The sequence below is a fragment of the Lissotriton vulgaris genome, chromosome 2_1 (genome assembly GCF_964263255.1).
Source record: "Lissotriton vulgaris chromosome 2_1, aLisVul1.2, whole genome shotgun sequence".
Lineage (NCBI taxonomy): Eukaryota > Metazoa > Chordata > Amphibia > Caudata > Salamandridae > Lissotriton > Lissotriton vulgaris.
This window is the reverse complement of record NC_141687.1, coordinates 429,709,393-429,733,170: the sequence shown is the minus strand read 5'-3', so window position 1 is coordinate 429,733,170 and position 23,778 is coordinate 429,709,393. Positions and strand designations below refer to the sequence as shown.

General features: G+C 43.3%; 1 protein-coding gene across 2 annotated transcripts in view; it reads left to right on the top strand.

Annotated features, from left to right (window-relative positions):
- The window catches only part of PLEKHM3 (pleckstrin homology domain containing M3), a 496,850-nt gene extending 474,831 nt beyond the window's left edge, over nt 1-22,019 (top strand). Inside the window, exon 9 of one of the 2 annotated variants that reach the window (XM_086955333.1) lies at nt 20,690-22,019. In XM_086955333.1, coding sequence (XP_086811459.1) covers nt 20,690-20,867 — 178 coding nt within the window. In that variant the 3' untranslated portion in view covers nt 20,868-22,019. The remainder of the gene's footprint in view (nt 1-20,689) is intronic. The other variant, XM_086955334.1, reaches the window with a different exon arrangement.
- The last annotated feature ends 1,759 nt before the right edge of the window (nt 22,020-23,778 follow it).

Sequence of the window (23,778 nt, the reverse complement as noted above, 5' to 3'; positions counted from 1 at the left end):
CTTTACTGATCCGAGCTAGATAGGCAAACAGAAAGGAAGTGGGGGGAAAGAACGCAGGTGTGGGGAAGCAACATGGCAGGTGTTAACACGGAGTATGAGAAAGCAACAGGAGGGTGGGTGAAGCAACATAGAGGGCAGGTGGAAGAGACACAGGGGTCTCGGAGAGGAAGCAACATAGAGAGCACGGTTGAAGGAAGCAGCATGGAGGGCACGGGGCTGGAAATAAACAGAGACAAAAACATGGAAGGGTGTGGAAGTGAAAAAACTAGAAAGCAACATTGAGTTAACGTTCACGGGAGAGCAGCTCCAAGGGTGAAGCTGTATAAAAATAAAGCAATCATAAGAGCAGATTGAATGGCAAAGTTGTGCAAAAATGTAATTAATGTAATGCTCTGAAAATAAATATGATGAGAGCAGCGGGCAAACTCGCTGAATGGTAAAAACACATGCACTCACAGGGCTGGGAAACACATGCACTCTCAGGGCAGTGAAACACATGCACTCACAGGGCAGTGAAACACATGCACTCTCAGGGCAGGGAAACACATGCACTCTCAGGGCAGGGAAACACATGCACTCTCAGGGCAGGGAAACACATGCACTCTCAGGGCAGGGAAACACATGCACTCTCATGGCAGTGAAACACATGCACTCACAGGGCAGTGAAACACATGCACTCTCAGGGCAGGGAAACACATGCACTCTCAGGGCAGGGAAACACATGCACTCTCAGGGCAGGGAAACACATGCACTCTCAGGGCAGGGAAACACATGCACTCTCAGGGCAGGGAAACACATGCACTCTCAGGGCAGGGAAACACATGCACTCTCAGGGCAGGGAAACACATGCACTCTCAGGGCAGGGAAACTCATGCACTCTCAGGGCAGGGAAACACATGCACTTTCAGGACAGGGAAACACATGCACTCTCAGGGCAGTGAAACACATGCACTCTCAGGGCAGGGAAACACATGCACTATCAGGGCAGGGAAACACATGCACTTTCAGGGCAGGGAAACACATGCACTCTCAGGGCAGGGAAACACATGCACTCTCATTGAGTGCTTTTAGAAAAAGAAAAAAGTGACAAAAAAAGCAGACAGTTGTGGATGGATAAAAGGAGCCAAAAAGAGAGATAGTAAACAGGCTATGTTCCATCAGGGAGACAAAGACTAGATGGATGAGCTAAAATAGATAAAACCATTGAAAAAAGCAAAAAAATAAGAGTAACAAAATAAAAAGACAAATGTAAAGTAATGGGCATAGCTGCTTTCCGGGTCAGCTATCAACTTGTTCCCTATAAGTCATTCACAGTCAGACAGCTGTGCTGTCTGGCACGCTTTGACCTAAACGGAGTGTTGGTGTCACCTCGACATCAGAACACACCTACGGGGTCTAAAGCCACTTAACAGAAATCCCTCTATGGGCTTGTGCGATTGTCATGCTCACTCACGGAAACAGGGTAGGGGACCACAGCCCTCTGAAGCCTTGCAGGGGATTTTATTTTCCAACAGGCAGTAAGATCTGAAACACCTACTCACATCCGCCATGGACAAATAGAGATGTCTGTAAATGCTGCGAAATTTAATGTGTGACTGAAATGGAGCAACTTAACAGCATCCACTTCATTGCATTTGTAGCTTCTCCGCAAGTCCAGCACTCGACTAACTCATAGATTATCATTTAGTCCCCCTCCAATGATGACGTGGCATGCCCCAGGGATCTACTCTGGTACCAGAGGTGTCATGAAATTGATCCACTTGTTTGAGAACAATTTCTTTAGTTAGATGACAGACCGTGTCCTCATAAAATCACACTGACCTGATTCACGGTGCAGAGCATCTGTCTGCTCCGCTCAAAGAACAGGTGAGCTAGAATGCGTACACTGTGGGAACTCTCATCGTACCCATTCAGACGGGAACATCGTTGGATCGACCCATTGAAAACCCCAAGTCCATTGATATCTGACCGCTGCAGCGAGGAACTAGACCAACCACTATGACCAACGTTCATATTCCGGGTGTAATAATGAACACAAACCTAGTCCTGGCACCCCAGAGGTCACATCTCTAAAAGGGAACTCCTTCCATTTGGATTTGAGTTTCCCACTGCGCACTACAACTGTGATGGCTGTGGTACTTGCGTAAATACAGTATGCTGGCAGTGCATAACTGTGCACTATGCAACATCTACCACAGAAATTGCCCGGGCATTGAACACATCAGCTATCAGAGATGTTGCTGCATTGAAAAGTAAATAAGAATGGTGTTCTAGTCTCTCAGAGCTGTACACGGCAACATAACATTTTAGTCCATCTTGTCTGTTACAGAAGAACCTCCTTCTACTAGGACAATGTTATCAGTATTAATACACAAACACAGCATCCCAAAATTTCAAAACAACCGGTCAGGTGAATAAACTTTCGCCAACCAGGTGGCCGAGCTTCGGATGCCCTAGTGGTCAGCATAACATGTATAAAAGCTCATTTCTCATTCAGAATGGCGCTAAAAACTATCGTCTTGGTTGTGCCACGTCCTGTGAGATACCACTTTTGTCTATGCTTTTAGAATAATCCTCTTATCCGTGTCAATATAGTGACCATTATACTCTATCTTAATAGATTGTGCATTGATTTATTTCTGTCAGAACCGTCGGTTATGCATATTTATTCACATTCTAGAAATAATGCTCAGTAGCTTCAGTGTGCCACAATAACAACTGTGATGTGAATAAATTGCCCCATTCTGTGCTTAGTTGAGATAGTGCACATTCAAATTATTATTATTATTTACTAAGTGTAAGTGTACAGTTCACCTAAGTGTGGTGGTGATGGGAACGAAGACAAAAGTGAAATGAGAAAAGGAAAAGAAAGAGCAAGAATGTAATTATCTCTTTTCCTGCTTTGTGTCTCAAACTGCCTGTCTTGTAAAAGAGGATCTTGCACTCTATAACGGAGGCTGTTACAATCGAGCGTGATTGCAGCGTTTGTAAAACACTTTGGTTGATGTAATTCAAGTGTAGGCTCATCTGAAAAAAGCTTTAGATCGCCACAACTCGAGAAACCCAACGAGAAGACTACGGGAGTACTCTCCCAGAGTTTTTCCACACAATTTCTTTTGAATCATCACGGACTCGTGAACCATATCAAGATAATGAACGCTTTTATGATGGATGAACACTTACTAATTTGAGAAATATACAGATTCAGCTAGAATATTGGACCATAGACAGGTTATACCTGAAATGTGGTACTTGACTTCATGAGGAGTCCTTTATGCCCTGAAGAAGTCAATGGGGGATTGTTTCCCATGACGAAACATGTGTCGGCTTTGCTTTCTTTTGGCTACATTTTGTACGATCTTAACGAACATTGTATGAAGATTGACAGCTTGATGTAAATCTCAAATTTGTGAAGAGAAAATAAAATAAAAGGAACAGACATAATTGATATGGAAAAGAACATGATTTGGTCTCTCTTTTCTCTAATGATTTTATCTGTTACACTGTACTTGGGGACAATAAGTGTTTTTTCTGGTATTCTTTGTGTTTTCGCAGAGGAGGTTAGGGAACGTTAGTGGCCGTCTACCCTTGTTCCCTGGAGCAATTTACTGTAGAAACTTACTGTTAAAGGTGGCATTGCGCAAGGTTAACCCAGCCACGTCTTGTGCTCAATATCTCTTTTCCTGCTTTGTGTCTCAAACTGCCTGTCTTGTAAACGAGGATCTTGCACTCTATAACAGAGGCTGTTACAATCGAGCGTGATTGCAGCGTTTGTAAAACACTTTGGTTGATGTAATTCAAGTGTAGGCTCATCTGAAAAAAGCTTTGGATCTCTTGAAAAGCGAATTAATCTACTAATGTCTTATTACAACTCTAATGTTCAGTGGGGCTTGTCAGGTCTTTTGATGGTTTGTTGCATTGCGGCGTTCTGATTGGTGGAACTGAGTGCTGCACCGTAACTACATCAACCAAAATAGCATCCATGATTAGCGCACTGGTGATGTTGGAATCTGCCAGTACTACACCCCATTACTGCACTTCCACCCCAGGGCAACACTTCCAAACACCACCTACAACAACTGCACTACCAACATACCATTGGACTAGTAACACCAACAATGGACTTCAACCCAAAAACACACCCCTGCCATCTCACACATCCGTACTCTTATACCACACTACACTACCACCCTCCAACGGCACTCTACCACTCAAGTACTGCTTTCCTTCCACGGCATTGCACTACCAGTTCATGGTAGCCACTCTATCACCTCCACCCTAGCATTACTACTTCCTAGCACCACATTACTACCACTCCCATCATTATATTGCTAATGTAAAACTGAACTGCCACAACCTCTGCCACTTTGCCACCTACCATCACTGGTATTTGACTCTCTACCACTGCACTACTATCAATGTGATACCACCATGCTACCACTCCACCACATTGCACTACCATTGCCAGCACTTAACTTTCACCTCCAGCTACACTTCCCAATTACAATACTACCATGAAAAAACTCAAACAATCCACTCTCACTACTGTTAGTTCAGCTTCACAGCATCACACTACTATTCCCATTGTATGACTGCCATTGCTCATGCGTTGGCAGCACTGTGCTACCACCCCACACTACTGCACCCCATCTTCAAGTCCTGTGGCCTTAACACTATACTACCACCATCACTACTGCATGAATACCACCTATAACAACTATCCATGCCACACTACTCCATTTAAAGCTTGTCAACTTACCATATTATCTTCTCTACCAGTGCTCTACCACTACACCATTGCACTATCATCTCAGAATACTTCCAACCACAGCAGCTGCAACACCCGACTTCAAATTCCTATTAAAGCACTACCACTGAACTGTGTTGTATTACCACAGAGTAATTGTCTGTGGCTGAGAACTATTCAAGCCTTCCACCCATCATGATTTTGTTTTCCTCACTATGATGCCCTAAGTGCAATGGATAAGCCCAGACATGAGTCCTGTGCTCACTGGTTCATAGGACTCAAGCTTTACTTCACTGAAAATACCTTATTAATCCAAAACTGGTTGGAGTTGCTTATGTTCCTGTCAAAGGACACCTGGCCTGGCAGGTTGGTTTGGACTCTTTATATTGAAGCAGGACCAACGTTGATTTGCATATGGCTGGTTTATGTAGGAGGTAGCGTAGTGGGCCAAAAAATGATGCACTGGGATAATTAACAGTGGCTAGGAGTAATTCATCACCCATCACTTTTGTTTTTTTTTTGTACTACAACAAACGCACTACCACCATACAACCGCACTGCCAGTCCTTCACTGTTCTAATACATTCCTGCTATGCTACCACTTCTAAGTATCTGACAACCCCAGTGCTTACCCCTGCCCAGCACCACAAATTCACTCTCCTGCACTGCGCTATCCACCACTATATTTCAATTAACAACCTACTGAAAAGTAGTACAAACCCAATACTGCTTTACCACCCCACGGCAGCCACCTTGGGGTGGTAATGGAGTATTGGGTTTGGCAATACCGCCCCAGCAACACACTACCATACCAGTCCTGATCTAACACCCAGGGCACTATAATATCCCTCTCCACCACTACAATACTATCTTCATGTTAGAACTACAAGAGAATAGCACCACACTACCAGCCGTAATCCTGCAGTAGCACCCGACACTACCTCACTCCACTGCGGTATCAACCCTCTATTGGCATTCCACTATTCTTTCTTGAGTATTTAACGAGGACCCCCTGTGGATTCGGATACAGAAAAGTTCCTATGCCAGGGAAAAAGAACCATTTGACAAAAAACAACCTAGGCAACTTATATGGTGTGATCACAGACAAATGGCTACAACAAGTTAAGAAAATATATGTTATTTTATTCTCAGGTTATATTTAAAAAGTGCATAACATACAATAAACAAGAGACATGAATCATCATATAAGTAAAAATACAATAAGTTTATACATTGGTAACCAAATACATGTAAGTTGTATTAAAAGAAAAAGCATATAAAAAGTGGCCGATAGGGTCTCTACGCGCGTTTCGGCGAGCCAGCGCCTTCTTCTGGAGTTGCCACACAAAGCTAGGTAAATTTCAGGTTTTCACATCAATAATTATTGAGACGTATAGCTGATGGTTATAGATATTTTCAAAATAGTGGGTCTGTTCTTGATGCTTATATCAGATAATACGAATTTTGTATTCCCGCCTGCCAGAAGGATGTTAAGGTCGTGTTTTTAAAAATCTGGTATGTTGCAATTCCAGAGTTAGTTAAAAGATCTCCCTGCCCGAAAAGATACAGCAGGGCTCTTTAAAGCTGTAATTTTATTTGTACTGAGCGGAGGATCTCCCTTATAAGATAGTAAGAATTCTTTCCGTATGGTCAAAGATTTGAAAAACACCTTGGATACTGGTTGTTTTTTTGATTAAAAGATCTCCCTGCCCGAATGATACGGCAAGGCTCCTTATGGATTATTCTTACTTGTGGGTTGGTGAACACCCCTAAGGTCTGAGGTGATTTTTAATAAAAAAGGTCTCTCTACCCAAGTAAATCGGCAATGCTCTTTTGGGATAGAGGAAAGGACCGCCCTTTCTGTAAATAACAGCAGGGCAGCAGCGGGTCTGGCGGCGGGATTTGTCGAGTATTCAGCCCTGACGGATAGCGTCTTAGTGTCGGGAATAGATCACTATTCTTTTCCATAGTACCACACATTGCCATTTTCCACCATGGTATATCACACATTGACATTATTGACTCCATGCGATCACCACAACACATCACACTACCACACCTCATCAACGCACTGTCAGCCCAGCACTGCACTAACTCCCACCAGTACTGCGGTCCCTCTACAGCACAACACTGCATCCCAGATGACCATATTAACACTCCTTTTAACGTGGCAATTGGCCCCCAACCTCCATTGTACTTAAAACACACATTCATGCTTTACACACAAACACTTTTCATATTAAAAAGTCATGCCTTTTGGCTTTGTCAGTACTTATTAGCATATGAACATGTGCTTTTCCATTTCTGTTCGAAAGTTACTTCTTTACCATTAAAATTGTCATTTCAGGGAACGAAAAAATGCCTGTTTTCTTCCTGTAAAACAATTAGCTTTTCTTCTGTGTGAGAAATATTTGTTTTTGGGAACTGTGGGGCACATGCATCAAGCATTTTTGTCTTCGCAAGCGGGCCGATTCGCAGAATCGGTCCATTTACGGAGGCAAAAAATGCTTTTCTGATGTAGTAAACCCTATTTTGCGATAATGTAACCGGTTTCCTAATCGCAAAATGGGTTTTCGATTCGCTATTAGGAAGGGGTATGTTTAGGGCGTCCCCTCCTTATAGCAAATCACATCGGTATGTAGGAATGTTTTATGATCGAAATGCTGTTGCAAAACATTCGCATTTTACCACCTACTTTAAGTAGGTGGTAACCCATTCATAAATGGGAAGGGGAACCTTCCCATTTGTGAATGAATGTTACAGTGTATTTTTTTAAGAGCAGGCAGGGACCACTGCCTACTCTTAAAAAATGAAAAGTTTCTTTTAATTTTTCTTGTAGAAACGCATCCCTTTGGGACCCCTTCCCCATTGTGAATGTTCGTTACAGCGTTTTTTAAGAGCAGGCAGTGGTCCCACGGACCACTTCCTACTCTTAAAAAATGAACAGAAAACTTTTCATTTTTGTTTTAGAAAGGCATTCCGTTTTCCTTTAAGGAAAACGGGCTGCATTTCAAAAATAAAAGTGCTTTATTTAAAAGCAATAACAGACAAGGTGGTCTGCTGACCCAGCAGGCCACCATCCCAATGATTGCGACCTACATCATTAATATTCATGAGGTAGGTCATTTGCAATCTCCTAGGAAACGCAAAAAGTGTTCAGCACACTTTCATGAATGCCGTTTTGCGAGTTCCTAATTGCGAATTGCAAGGATTCGCAATCAGGAAATCGCAAAACGGTTTCTTCCTGCATCTGGCCCCATATTTTGTGTTACCTATAACAAAAGAAAATTCTTATGTATTTCAAACACAACAGGTTCCGACCCATAGAATTTGTTTTCTGTTATATTTTAAATTTCATTTTCAGGGAAAATAGTTTTTCAGATTCCAAAATCTGAAATTGTGTTTGCTTCCAGATGAGCAGCCCGAATGCGCCTATCTATCTTTTTGGTTCTCAACATATTCCAACTGCTTTGTTTTGTATTTTTGAGATTATTTAAAATAAGACGCAAATATTTTTGAATTGGCAGTTTAGTTCTGTTGATGGTGATAATTCCTGCTAAACTGCTGTGTATTCCTTACATGCCTTCATTTTATGTTTCTACCTGTCTTCCAGTTCTCCCTCTATATTGTTTCGTAAATTGACTGCACATAGGTGCCATATTTCGTTTCGAGCCTTGTGAATACTTATACTCAATTATGTGAATTGCCTCTGGGACTACTTTCAGAAGAGGCTATAAATGTAGATAATAGGAGAAGGGTTTCAGAATCAGGATCAAAAGGAATTATTACCTCTCATCATTTACTTTAAAAAAGGATGTAAATGTCGTTTTCCATTAAAGGTACTGTTGCTAAGACTGCGGCCATGAGTGGAGCTCGGAATACAAATGAGATTTGATGCCTGTTTAAGAGACGTACTTTATGTGTGCAGTTTTAATAAAAAATATTTCTGTCCTATTTTTGCATATAGTACCTAACTGGAGAGGTTAATAAGCTCGTTCCACATAGGTTACCCTCAGAGGCAGGCTGAATCGTTACTTTTTATGTCTTGAGTTCTTATATTTATACATTTTGTGATTACATATGTAATCACACCCTCATGTAATCACAAAATGCATAAATAGAAAAATACATACATTAAATTATTTTAAAATATTTTATTGATTTCAGCTTATGAGGACATTTCTTACATTCACATGATTTTATCAACCGCAGAATTTGCTTCTTATTCATTTCTCAGACATGCTTTTGTTCCTGTACGACTCACAGTGGCAGCTCCTCTGCTAAGGTGGAGGAGTGTCACCACACTGCTTTCAGCAGTGCAAAAAAAAAAAAGAAAAGGATAACACGCTGTTGTTATACATTTATTTTTCCCTGCTGAGACTGTTTTGTGGAGTGGGGATAGGCTGCTCATAGAGTAGGGGAATTAGTAGTGAGCACTTAAGTGTGCATGACGTTTTGGCCGGCTGTCTTAGCCTGGCCAAACCGCCATGCGCACACTGCATGTTCTGCATGCATGAACACAGCCTGGTGAGGAACATGCACAGGTTCCCTGTCCACGTGTGAGTGCCAAACCACAGCGCTTAGACCAATCACAACGCTGCATTGCAGTGTTGTGATTGGCTATGGGGAAGACTGTGTTTTCCTGCTTCCATTTTGGACTTGTCAGAAGTGAAGCTGAGGGGAGGGAAAGTGATTTTTATATTTTCTACTTTCCTCATCCTTGTTAACACCCTCCCCGCCACCCCCAATACGTGCCAGCCACGACTTGACAACTCATTTTGCTTATTCCTTGTTTGCCATGCAGTGTGACAGACAACTCAGTTTAGTTATGAGAGTGGAGCTGATTAGATGTGTTTTCTCGTGTTGGATGTTTTGTAGCAAGTTCATAATGATATGTCGGCATGGTATACATTGTACCACTTGGTTATACTCTGTGAAGTTAGTAGTTCAATATATTAAACTATTCCTCTGAAACTGAGGGGAAAAACTTCCAGAGCCTTGTATTTACATAACTCTAGATACCGGAGTCCTGGAAGGGTGCCGAGATTATCCCAATTTTTAAAAAGGGGGAGTGCTCGGACCCAGGAAATTATAGGCCAATTAGCCTTATAGCTTGTATGCAAAAGGTAGGGGCAAGGCTCTTACTGCAGCGTATTCAGGGCTGGATAGAGGAAAACGATGTTTTGTCGCCTCTACAGGCAGGGTTTCGTAGCCATACCAGTACGATCGACCAAGTTTTTAGATTTGTTTTATTATATTGGCGTGTAGTGTAATTGGGGGGGTATGCTTTTTGCAGTTTTCGTTGATCTTAAATCAGCGTTTGATTTGGTGCCTCGTACTAAGCTGTGGGCAGCCTTACAAGAACAGGGCATCCCACTGGATATCCTGTCACTCCTAATCAGACTGCATGAAGATAACTTTGCCCGAGTCCGCTGGAACCAGCAGGGAAGTGTAACTGATAAATTCCCTATCGCAAGGGGGGTACGACAAGGGTGTGTACTTGCCCCTACACTCTTCTCGCTATACATCAACAGGGTGATCAGCTATTTTGAACAGCAACCAACCGATGCCCCCCAAGTTGGATGGCAAGCTGATCCCCCTGATGATGTTTGCCGACGACACGCTATTAATTTCGAAGACACAGCAGGGCCTCCAAAAGGCTGTTGGAGTCTTTGAAGCTTTCTGCAAAGACCACGGTCTTGTCATTAATACATCTAAGACAAAGTTCATGGTCCTACATAAAAATAAATTTGTCAGAGGGAAGATGGTTATGGATGGGGTTCAACTGGAGCAGGCCCAATTATTTAATTATCTGGGCATAACCTTATCATCCAAATTAGACTGGAAACAGCACACCAATCAGCTGGTCACGAAGCACGCACAATTGACAGGAGCACTCACCAAGGAATTTTATTTATCTCATACTAGGCCAATCACCCCGGTTTTAAAGATTTATGACGCTAAAGTTGGAGCAGCAGTTCTCTATGGGGCGGAACTGTGGGGGCTCAGTAACTTAAAAAGGTTGACGGGTGCGCAAATTAAATTTTTGCGCAACAGGCTTCCACTCCACTGATCCCTCTCCACTATGACCTAGGGTCTCATGGCCTCGAGGATATGGCCAGATATAGATCGGCTGCCTACTGGAGGAGACTATGGGTTACTCCAGAACTCTCCCAGTACGCACGGGCCTTCCTCGAGGTGAGAAGCTCCGATAAGGCCCATAAAATACCATGGATGAGGGAGGTAAAAGCAATATACAAGGCTATGGGATTATCTCCATTGTGGGATGACCCAGTAGGGAAACCCTTTCCACCTAGGAAAACATTTCGAGACCTGTACTGGAACATGCTTGAGGCAAAAAGATTTGGCCGCTGTATTGAACCATCTTTTACGGCAGATTTCCTAGCACTTAAGCATTCTCCGGCCTTTGAGGCTTATTGGGATTGGATTACCATCCCAGGGGACAGGAAGAAATATCATCAGATTAGAGTGGGGACATTACCACTAAATGCTTTCACTGCAAAATGGCGCGGGGGACAAGGTTCGGCCTGTCCCTTTTGTCCTGATCAGCGGGAAGTCATTGGGAATGTTCTCTTTGCCTGTCCAGAATATAAGGTGCCTAGGAGAACTTGGTTAAAACCTATTTGTGTCCAGTTAGGTCTCAGAACGGGTTGTGAGGCAGTCAGGATTTTTCGAACCAACAACTCCCAAGCCGTAGTTATAGCCATAGCTAAATTCCTTCATTGGATGTGGATAATTCAGGCCCGTAAAATGAGCCTACAGTAATTTCGGCCTAATGATATTTGAAACTGTAAAATGTACTTAGTGAGTAATGTACCTAGTGATGAATTTTAAAATTTTAATGAAAGAAATGAATTAAATATCCATGTTTTGTTTCTTCTTTTTAATATAACTTATTTAATGATTGTAATCTATGGGTTTTATGTTTGGCGGTAGGCCAATAACTGTCAATCGAGAGTTGAAGTGATGAACTGTGGATTTTACTAGCTGTTAAATGAGGGGAAATTTTAAATTTTAAATTGTAAAAAAAAATTTTTTTTTTTGAGAATGCCCTAGGCTGTAACTGTCTTTTATGATTGAAAAAAATCGAAATCAAGACTTTTTGAATTGAAAATTACATAACTCTAGAGTGTATTATCAATTATGGGTCCGTATGAGGCCTTAATTCTCCTAATACAGAAATTAAGCCTTTCTCAGAAGGCACAATGCTCAGGTCACATTTCTTCAGGAAACCCACCTCACAATACTGGATAGTCAAGCACTTCAAAACATTGGCGGTGTAAGATCTATGGAACTACCTATTCCACATTAGCTGGAGGGAGTGCTGATTTGGGTACTTCTTGGGACTTCATTCTTTGCCTAGATGAGTAGCCCCACCGAATTTTCTGTCCTTCATGACGCCTCACATCACTGCTCTCCTGCACGACCGTCTACTGGTGAGTGGGGACTACAATTTTGAGGACAGTCTCAACCTAGACAGATTCACCCCCTCTTTCTGCATCACAGCTACAGAGTACTTGCTTTTTTGCTCTTGGATGAATGAGGTCTCACCGATTGCTGGAGGGCTCATAACCTGAGAGGCAATGCATATTCCCTCTACTCTGACATCATGACCTATCCATCCTCTTAGACATCTTCCTGTGTACCGCCACACTTCAAGACCAGGTACTCCAAACCGCATACCTTGTGAAAACCCACTTGAACTACAACCCACTTCTGCTATCCTGTACCTGCGGTTCCCCCCCAGATAGCTCATTCCCACATGGAAATTGAATGTTGCTGCCTTAGATGACTCGGTCTTTTGATCAAATCTTGGGGATGCATGCCAGAATTACTTCACTGAGAATGAGGGCACAGCAACTTTTCCACTGGTGGAATATGAGGCACAGGGTCAGAGCCCAACTACATGCAGAGATTATTTGACAGGAAAATCTACTGACTGACCTGGAGTTGTCGCCAACTGGGGTCCTGGCCCCATCTGACCACCTACATCAGGAAATGGAAAATCTTCCTACACTGATAGAGCACCCCAAAATGTATGACCATGTGCTACAAGACGGGAAGACAGTCCGCGTGACTTACCAACCCTGACAGACGGGTTTCCCAGATCCTTCATTTGCGCTATGCTGCTCACAAGCCAGTGTTTTCTCATATCGAGATCAATGGCATCTTTCTCACCTATTACACTCCCATCTACATGCAGCAGAGGGAGCATTGCACCCAACTCATCCATGATTATGTTTTGGATGCTGCAACCAAAAGACTCCCTGTTATGAAGGAGGAAGCGCTGGGAGGGGTTATAACTGCCCAGGAAGTACGGTGAGTCATCAAAGCATTGCGCCAGGGCAAGACTCCTGGCACAGATACCTAAACCTAGAATTCTATTCCCTGTACGCTGATACCCTCTCCCCTATCTTGACTAAATTGTTTAACAAGGCCAGGTCCTCTGGCTGTCTCCCTTCAACACTACTAGAAGCCTTGTTGGTCACTCTTCTGAAGAAGGGCAAGGATGTTATTAGTGTATCCTCTTATAGATCCCTCTCTGTCCTTATTTTTATTTATTTTATTTTTGGTTTTGTATAGCGCCAGAATCGACTCCGAGGAGTATCTCTGCGCTTTGGACGCGTATCAATTACATATGCGGAAACTGTGGAACTTAAAAGCAAAACAAAATGGTTGTAAGTAACTTTCTAAAATGAAGCTGGTTCGAACATTCTCTTAAATGTAGGGGGAGTTCATTCCAGTATTGCGGGCCAAGATATGAGAGAGCCTTTCCTCCTAATCTTGCTCTCCTGATTCGGGGGACATTCAGCAAGTGTTTGGTACTAGAACGTAGGGACGTTAGGGGATGATGAAAAGTGAATTTTTCTGACAAATATCTGGGGCCAAGATTAAACAATGCCTGGGGATAGTGCAACAGAATTTTAATTTTATTGGTTGGCGTATGGGTAACCAGTGAAGTTTTAAAAGAAGAGGGCCGAAGCTGATCTGGGAGGCATGTTCTGGTCCAGTCGTGCAGCCTTATTTTGAGCCACCTGAAGTTTACTAATCGAGGTTTCATTGGCGGAGAACAATAGACTGTTACAATAGCCCAGGCGACTCAATATGAGTGCCTGAGACAAAGTCCTTCGAACAGAGTCTGGGAGCAACTGAAAGACTCGTCGAAGTAGGCCCAAAGTATGGAAACATGTGCCCACTGTCTGATCAATATGTTCCTTAAAAGTAAGGGCATGGTCTAACAGACTCCTAAGTTCTTACCGGAGGCTTTACGAATGGGAGGCTTCCCAAGATTAATAGGCCTCCTGTTGGGTGACCATAATATGGGAGCCTCTCCGAAAAGTAAAAGCTCAGTTTTCCCAACATTACATTGGAGGAAGTTATTCTTCATCCATTGTGAGATGGCACTCACACCCAAAGAGAAGGTCTCCTGGACAGTGGGAGTGGATTCATCGAAAGAAAAGAGTAGCTGCGTATTGTCGGCATATGATATTGGAATAACCAATATTTTCTTAGAACATTGGCCAAGGGAGCCACATAGATGTTGAATAAAGTAGGACTCAAGCAAGAGCCCTATGGAACTCCCTTGGAAAGTTCCATGGGTGCCGAACGATATGGACCTAGGTTAACCGTCTGAGATCGACCAGATAAAAAGCTTGATATCCACTGAAAGGTGGAGTCTCTTAGTCCAATTTCCCTCAACCTTCTGAGCAATATTTGATAAGAAACCGTGTTGAACGCGGCGGATAGGTCCAATAGCACCAGAATCATAGAGTGGCCCTTATCTAGAGTCATTCTGATGTTATCCGTGACTATTAGCAGGGCTGATTCGGTGCTATATTTGGGCCTAAAGCCTGACTGAGAGGAGTCTAGACAGCCTGAAAGTTCCACATGGTTTGAGAGATGTTTGTTGATGTATCTCTCTATTAATTTACTCAGAAATGGTAAGAGCGAAATGGGATGAAGATTGGTCAGATCAGTCAGAGGGGCCTTAGTGTTCTTGCGAATCAGCATTATCTGTGCAGCTATCCATTCCGATGTAACAAAACCTTCCTTTATTGACAAATTAACCCCTTCCATGCTCATGACGAGCTCAGCTCGTCATGAGGCACAGTTGAGCTGTGCTGATGACGAGCTGAGCTCGTCATGAATACAGTAGAATAGCAATTTCCAGCACAGGGTAAAAATAACCACAGCAGCGATGTGGTTAAGAAGATGTTCAATCAATGGAGATAGTCGAGGGATTAGGGAGCTGGCTATTCTATCAGGAATCAAATCGCAAGGCGAGCCAGGCTGCAATTGGTGCATTAGGGCCTCTATGTCTGCTGTGGTTAGTGGGGGAAAATTCTAGAGCAGCATGGAAGGAATTGATTCTGAAATTTCTGTGGTCACAAGCATCTGATGTGGGTTTCCCGAAGAGACAATTTTTTCTTAAATTAATTCTATTTTTTGTGAAAAATTTAATGCAATATCATTGCATAATGTTTATGATGGTGCTTCAACATTCTCACAGGCCTTAGGTTTTATAAATGACGGAAGAATGTTGTATAAAACCTTCGGAGCATTATTAGCCAGTATGAGTTGAGTGGAAATGTGATTTTTTGTGCAGTCTTAATGCTACTATGGTAACTTCACAAAGAAGTTAAAAACTGAGTTTTGTCACTTTCCTTATGGGTAACACGCCATTTCCTCTCGTATTTCCTACACAATTGTTTTTGTATATGTAACTGGGGGGAAAACCAGGCAGCTTGCGGGCGTTTTGAGTGGGTGGGAGAACGTTTCAGAGGTGCAAGGTGGTCAGTGGTTCGGGTTATTGCCAGATTGTAGTTGGTTAAGGCTGCTACTAAATTGTCTGAGTGTTTATTTCGTGGTACTTCCATTGAGGCTTGAAAATTCTCTGGAGAGACCTTTTGCCATTGCCTACAAGTCGTAAATGTATCCGAATGTTGACCCCTATGTTCTTCTTTATGGCTCTTAATGGAAAATTCATATAAAGCATGGTCGGTCCATGTTAGTTGTTATGGTGACTCACACCATACATTGGGGGAGTTAGACAAAATAATGTCTAGCGTTTGGCCAGTTGTATGGGTGGGACCTTCATTCTGTTTATTTAGGCCTAAGAATGCAAGGTCATTCAGAAAGGCTAGTGACTCCGCATTGGTGGTACATTCGCTATGAATGTTAAAATCGCCTAGTAATAGGAAATTATTACTTGCAAGTACATGAGTAGCTATTAATTCAATAAGTAAAAGTGAAAAATCTGCTAAAGGGCCTGGCGGGCGATAGACTAAGGCCCCCTTCCAACTGACTTGGGATGACAGATCAATTTGAAAAATAAGAACCTCCATCTGTATACTACAACACTCATCCAAAACAGAAACATTAATGCTGTCTTTATGAGCGATAGCAATCCCTCCCCCATCTTAATTGGTCTGTCCAACCTAATAAGCTTATAGCTTTCCGGTGTAGCAAGAGCGACAGAGGGTGTGGAGTGGGGCTTTAGCCAAGTTTCAGTTAAAAACCCAAGCTCAGGCTGTATAGAGGAAAGTAAGTCCCAAATTTCAATGGAATGTCTAGGCAAAGAGCGAACATTACAAACATGTTTTTTCCATGTCCTCTGGCTTCCATTTATGGAATACATACCACATGGAAAGGGGCAGGCTTTGTGCAGGGAAGAACCTTATTTAATAGAGAATAATCTGATGTTACACAGGTCGGCCCTGCTTCGTCAGCATTACTCTGATACTGACATAGTCTACACGGAAAAGACCTTCAACGAGTGGCAGGAGATCATGTTGGCAGTGGAAAATTTTATTGATTCTAAGATCAAGCAGCTGTTGTCTAGTGTATTGTTTGGTCTTACTTGCAATGCCAAGGTCTGGGGTGGCTTGACCAGGGGACCTGGCTTCTGGCGCTGTCCTGGCTCGGACCGGCGCAGTCGCGCTTGCCTTTAGCGTGCCTTCAGCACGCCGCCGGCGCATCTGCTGCACATCGCTTGTGGCATTCAGTTTAAATAGAGGTGGCTTGGGCACTAGAGCGCCAACCTCCTCGCACCGGAAGGGAGTATGAATGTGCAAAATTCAAAGTTTAGGAACCTCCCTCCACTACAAACGACCAGCTCTTGCGGTCGACCGGGGAGTCGAATGCAGGTCAGAGAAGGTGAGCAGCAATTATATTTTAAAAAGTAAACATTAGCAACACAAGAGATTTGTAAAAATGTTCAAAATAGAGCATAGAATCCAACAGTCACTGTTTTCAAGTGATCCCGCGTCCGCCTTAATGTTGACTATAAAATAGTCAGGTATCAGGTGTCCCAAACCTCACCGGGGCAGACTCGCAGTTTCATCGGGTTTCATTTCAAAATTGGCCGATGACTGCTCATAAAGGAAGAGTCCAAGAGGGGGAGGGCGGTCCCCAAAGCGCGACCCCCATGCACATCTAGCCCCACCAATGTCAGGAAGCTCCCCGCCAGGCCTCGCCGACATCCGGTGCCTCGCCGATCTTCAGGGCACCCCAGGCACCACAATCTGTAGCCCGTAAGGGTGAGGGGGGGACAAGGGTCCAGCAGCACCACCGCCGTTATCCGGAAGGGGCGGGGGGCCCACAGCGTGACCCTAGCCCACACTCACCCCTCGTCCAGGTCAAAACGCTCTGCAGCCGCCCCACCGAAATCTGGAGTCACAACAATTTCCTGGCCCCCTCAGAGCACAATTTACAGTCAGGAGGGGGGGGGGGGGGGGGGGGGGGGTTGGCGGCGGGCGTCCCGCAACGCCACAGGCGTTATCCACAAGGGGGGGCCCACAGCGTGACCACAGTCCACACTCACCCCCCATCCAGGTCAAGACGCTCTGCACTCCGCAGTCTCCGCCGCCGAAATCAGGAGCCTCGATGTCTCCCGGGCCCCCTCAGAGCCCCATCCAAATGTCTGTGGGAGGGGGCAGGAGTCCCACAATGCCGCCGGTGCAATCTGCGGCCACCGCTGCTCACAAACCCCCACTCGCGGGGACCCGACCGGCAACTTCCAGCCAGGGTCCCCCCTGTTATTCGCTCCTGGAGCAGGTGGCCTGCGCACTCGAGCTCCCGGCTTCAGCCCCAGTGTAAGCCCAGATTTGGAGCAGACCTATCTCCTGCTCCGGGGCGAGCAGGATCCCAGGGGTCGGATCAAAAGGGCCCGCAATTCCTCCGGTGTCGGCTCCGAGGCTCGGGAGTCAGGATAGAGAGCAGGATAGTCGGGCCGGCGGGCGGTCTCAGTAGAGCCGAGAGTTCACGCGGCCATTTCCTTCAGGCGTGTGGCTCCTCCCCCGGTAGTGATTTAGTTTACTGAGTTCTAGGCATTAAGGTTGGCAGATACTGTTCCACTTTGATGAGACTTGTACTCCCAGTAGCCTAATTTATGATATTGCTTATTTTAGTCCAATACTCCCTCATCTCTGGGTAACATCTGACCTACATCTAGGTAAGCTAATGGGAGATTGTATATCGTACGTAGTTTGCTAGGGGGAGATAGGTCCCATGTAAGAAGTTGAACTATAACAGTTTGAACCTGGCGTTTATGGTCCATTCGATTTTATTAGAGTCCAGTCAGTTTTTTCTGGAACTCTGGCAGGATCCTGGGACTTTTTGTCTCTGAGGGGAGTCAAGTCCAGTTTGGTCTCCAGTAGGAGCGCTTTATATAGTGATCTAATCAGTCGCTTGCCAACTCCTATTGAAGTAACTCTAATACTGTAAATAGTTTAGGCTTACCTTCCTGTCTTTCTAGTAAATTGCATCAGAGCATATATGATTTTGGCCTATGTCAGGAACTGGCCTCCAGGCAAACCGTTGTGATGGAATAAGTCCAGAAAGTCTCTCTTCACCTTATTTTCTCTAATCTTAGTTAATCCTACTTACTCCCATATTTATAAGATCTGTTCATTTCCAGCATACCTCAGTCCCAAGTATAACTGATTTGCCTTCTTTCATACATTGCTTCTACCTATACTTGCCACCGCAAAATAGACCAGGGTGTCCTTCTTTCCAACGCTCCCTGTGGTAGCTGGTTCAGTGCCATCTTTGTGTCTTGTGCTTCAGGTGCTGTACACCATTTTGAGATTCGCGGTAGTTGAGGTTCACAGTAATAGAGCTCAAAATCAAGAACTCTTAGTCCATCCTCAATTGCTGGGAATATCATTTTTTTAGTGCTACCCTACAGCTCCCCTCCTTTCATATATGTTCAGTGAGCATCCTACTGAGTTCTGTGGACATGCGGGCTGTCAAGAATACCAGCAAATTCACAAGAAATATAATAATCTAGGAAGCATCACCCTTTTTGTAGTCCATCATTTATAATGGGAGACAAGTACAGAATTTTAGGTTAGTCTTAAGGCTGAAATCACCATAGCTAATTTGCCATCTACCACCTCATGCTTTGTTATGGAAATTTGTTCCATTAGATACCTAAATATTGTCTATTCCTATCTTATTTGAACATGGCGACTTGGCATAGTTTCTCTAATTTCACCTCATTATATTAGGAAGATGGAAGATTTCCCACAGTTCAGTCTTAAGCGCAAGGTCCATTCATGTCCCACTAATTCCAACACAAAATGTCCAATGCTTGTGCAGACATCTCAGGTATATCAAGAGGCCGTCCACCTACAGTGATATTATGGGTTGTATCCCCTGTAACTCTAGCCCTCAATCTGTCCCCATGTTGTGTACTAAGCATGCAAATGGTTTAGCTGCTGTTTCACATATCAGGGGTGACAGGGGGCATCCCTGTTTTGTGCCCCTGCTAATTATTCAGGATTCTGACATTTACATCTGGTACGCACTGATTGGATGATTTCTTTAGGGTGTGATTTACCCATGTATCTGAAATTATTATTGGGTGTGGCCTTTGAGATGGCTCTAGCTGTTGCGCCAGTCTATTTTTTGTAAATCATATATAAAATACATACATAGAGGGACTTTTGGTCAGCGGACTTCAGCAATTGGTCAGTTAAATTGTCATTCACATTTTGCCTTCCTCCTCTACAGCAAATCGCTTAACTAAATGGGTCAGCCCCCTTTACCCACTGGCTCCCTTCACTTTGAGTGGGGGCACAAAGCATGTGCACATCTTTCACATCCGCCTAGAAATAGTGTTCTTTTTCCTCTCGATAAGTCTGGTCCAAAGCTTGGTTTTCATTGTATTTTAGCATTAACTTTAAATGCCAGCTATTAATTTTTGTCTTCACTTTGGGTGCCCAGTTAGATGGTGATTTATATTGCATATGCCTTTTATAAAGTGATAAACTGACATTGCAGATACCTGCAATTTCAGTTCTTGGTTAAGTGGTGGTTTATTCTCATTTCCTACACAAATAATAGGAAAAAATGTATGGCGCAACTGAAAGGCTTCTTATTTTTAAAACAAACTTCAATAGTAAATCAGTGTTTTGTATATTTAATTCTTTTTGCAAGCATATGATGGTTATGTTTAAGTGGTGATATATTTTCTTCTCTTTTTTTATGTTTGTGATAATATGCCTACACCATTCTGCCAAGGCCAGACCTATTCTTATGCCTATGCTTGTTTTCTGTTTTTTGGAGGGATGAGGGCTCAAGTTCCATTTTAAGACTGGAAATGTAATGTGCTGTTGTAAACCCAGAAGCCATTGGTCATTTTCGAAATTAGGGGTTCAAAACCCTCATTCTTCACTGATGACCCTCAACCAGTCTATTGGTGAACATTCTCAAAATTTGGAATATAGGCATGAATTTCCTTCTAATTTCAGACCTCTGCTTAAGTGGGTGGTTGTGTGGGTGTTCTCTCTCGAAGTTGATGGCCAAGTGCTTCACGGCCTTGTGTAGCTTCACCAATTCGCTGTCACATTAGTTGCGTAACAGTACAGATAAACTTTGCCTACTTTTTATGACTTTCTCAACTTTTTCATTTTGTAGATGTGAATGTTGTGGCGCTGTCTTTCACGCAGAGTGCAAGTCGAAGACCGTCCCTTGCCCGAAGTGCGTTCGACGGGAGCTGCAGAAGAAGCAGAAGTCCTTCTGGAAGCGGCTGGACATGGACGAAAGCTTTGAGGAGGCGTGCAGCATGTTTGAGCTGCCTTACCACAACACCTGACTTTTGGTTCTCCTCCCAATCACCTGCTTCTTGAAAGCTCCCAGCTCTTCCCTTATCCACCGACTGCTTCTTAGTTAGTGGGCTAAGCTGAGATCTTAGTTGGGAAAATAACCCAGTCGGTTACACTGGAGTCTGACCTGCCTTCTCCTTCCTTTCGGACAGGGAAGTCTGGGTGGCTTCCCTTGAGGGCCAGTCGAGTTATACTTGGCAGTGGACATCAGCGACCACCGCTCGCCCATTAAAATGTGTCTCACTTGCACTGCTTCCATTCCCTGTGGCACGCGTTTCCAGTCCATATTACTTTGGTTGACCACAGAAACTTCGCTGCAGAAGACATTTGCCTCTTTTTGCACCATCAGCAATCCCTCAATGACTTATTTATGTAACTTATCTATTCTTAGTGTGCTCCAGAGCAGCATTTACAGAAACCACTACGAGAAGGCATGCCTCCCAGACGCATTATGTAGCATTGTACCATACGGCTTCCTCCTCTTTCTAATATAATGTTTTAAGAGCAGCACTTTACTTGTACAAGCCTGTGCACTTTCCTCTTCTGTTCCCCGCCATAGCTCCTCATGAACGATCCTTGAAATGTGCAAACTCGTGACAAAGTGATTTTTAGTTCATTGCCTGACGTTTGTCATCTGACGGTCGGCATTGTGGTTCAGGGAGCGACTAAAGGGTGAGGGCCCTGTTTCTTAAGATATTTAATGGAAGTAGTAGTGCCTAATAGTGCTTTGCTAGTTTCTTCCTTGAGTGTGAACACAGGCGAACTCGGAGAATGTGGGCGTGAAATATCCTGGTATAACCATTTTCAGTGGATGAATAGAGAGACACGTACCAATATTTGCCTACCATCATAAAAACACTTTTTTTTGTCCTCAGGCACTTTCAATATTTTTCAGACTAATGGAGGAGCAAATAAGACCATGTCTTCCCCCATGGCCAATCGAAGGGCATTGACATATTCATCAAATGTTTCCAGCCACAGTTTAAAACCATCTGAAACTCCTCCGTGCCTGTCCCACCTCGCAGAAGTTAGAGCGCTGTACAACAGGCAGAATAGGACTTTGGGGCAACTGTTTACAGTTGTTCTGATTCAGCTTGTGGAGAGCGACCCCCAAAGTATGCCCAAATTCTCCTTCATTTCCATAGTATGTCGGCTACAAAAGCATATCTCCACTCAATGTAAGATCCCCATTAATATTTTTATTTTGGAAAAAAAAACCTTATATTGCGCTAATAAGTGAGGTAACTCACCCGGATAAATGTGGATGGTTCATCCATCTCAAAAGACAAATGTATCTCGGTAGTATAATTTCCCCTTTGCGAAATATACTCAAGGCGCATTTCGCTGATTGACATGTCTTTCTGTGGAAAACGTGCCTGCGCATGAACCTCACTCATCTGATGCAGGGTTGCGCCATTTGCCCTGTGCAACGAGTAGTCTTGGGCCATCACAAGTCACTAGTCAACAAGCCCCTGCAGAAACACCTCCGCCTTGGTGACTGGCAGTATCTGCATGGAGTCAGCTGCCCCACAGGGGAGAGGGAGGCTGAGAGATGTCCCCAAACTGAAGGCAGTGAGTGCACAGGATGCAGGAGTGAAACAAGTATGAAGACGCGACTGTTGTACATGGCGCAAATATAACTTTTGGCTTAGGTTTGTGCTTGTTCTTGAAAACCTCTGCTCTAGAAATGGAATGTTTACAGAGTCGACACATGCACCATATAATTTACTATGTATTTGTGGAATTGGCGATCACATCAAATTGCAATGCACCAGTGGTGTGTCATTTCGTTCAAATTGCTTGGTATTGGATTTTATAATTATGAAGGGATTTCCGAGGCTGGAAACACAAAAATACAAGTGCCCATTATACTATTTAAATAATTTGAAAATTCTGCATTTTAGACATTCATTGGCAGTCTTTTGCGTAATCGCTGATGTGATTTTACTCTCTCAACACTTAAAAATGGCGACTGATATGGCTTCAATAATCATTTGAAGCATGGTCTAAAACATGTGCATAATGCCAGTTTTATACATGGTTTTTCATCTAATGACTTCTCTTTATTATTTCTGTGTGTTCGTGTATATATATATATATATATATAATATATATATATTTATATTTATATATGAAGATAGATATGCGAAAATACATGTTGGCATCATGCCACCAATTTTATTTCTAATCACAATGGTTTACCAATTCATTAGAATTCTAAAAACGAGTAATTAGCCAAACCCTGGACTGGCCCTCATTGTGCATACATTCTCATTAGACGTCGATTAGGGCGGCATTGACCTCCTTTCTTGTAAATTTTATTTACTTCCTATCCTGGCTTCTGAACTCCTGAATCATGTATTCGTGGCAATAGATACCTCTTATTTAATGCGAAAGAAAATGAATTTCTGTATTTCATTTGCATATTTCAGGAAAACACCTTTCCTATGATCACATCAGAAACTGTGGCTACTGCTATTTATAGGAATTGTGCCGTATAATTTGAAGTGACATTTAGGGATTTTCTTGTGTAGACAGAATTTCTAGATATGTCAGGTATAGGACCGGTTGTCATATATTGTGCCGATGTGGGCCAGTCTCTTTATTTCATACAACTTTTTATCTAAAAACATACTTTTTCTTTTGCTAAACCTTTACATTGCATCTCCTCACATTTCTCAATAAAGCCAGTCTTTAATGGGACATAATCTAATCGCGAATCGTAACGTGAGGTCTCATCAGGACAGGAAGACAACTTTTATAATCACTGTTGAAAGGCAGTAGAAGGCCTTGGAAACTGTTCATATTTGTAAATGATGAGACTGTAAGAAATAAATGGAGACAAAATGATTACAAATATCAAAAGAAACAAATACATTGCACTATGGAACCAAAACATAT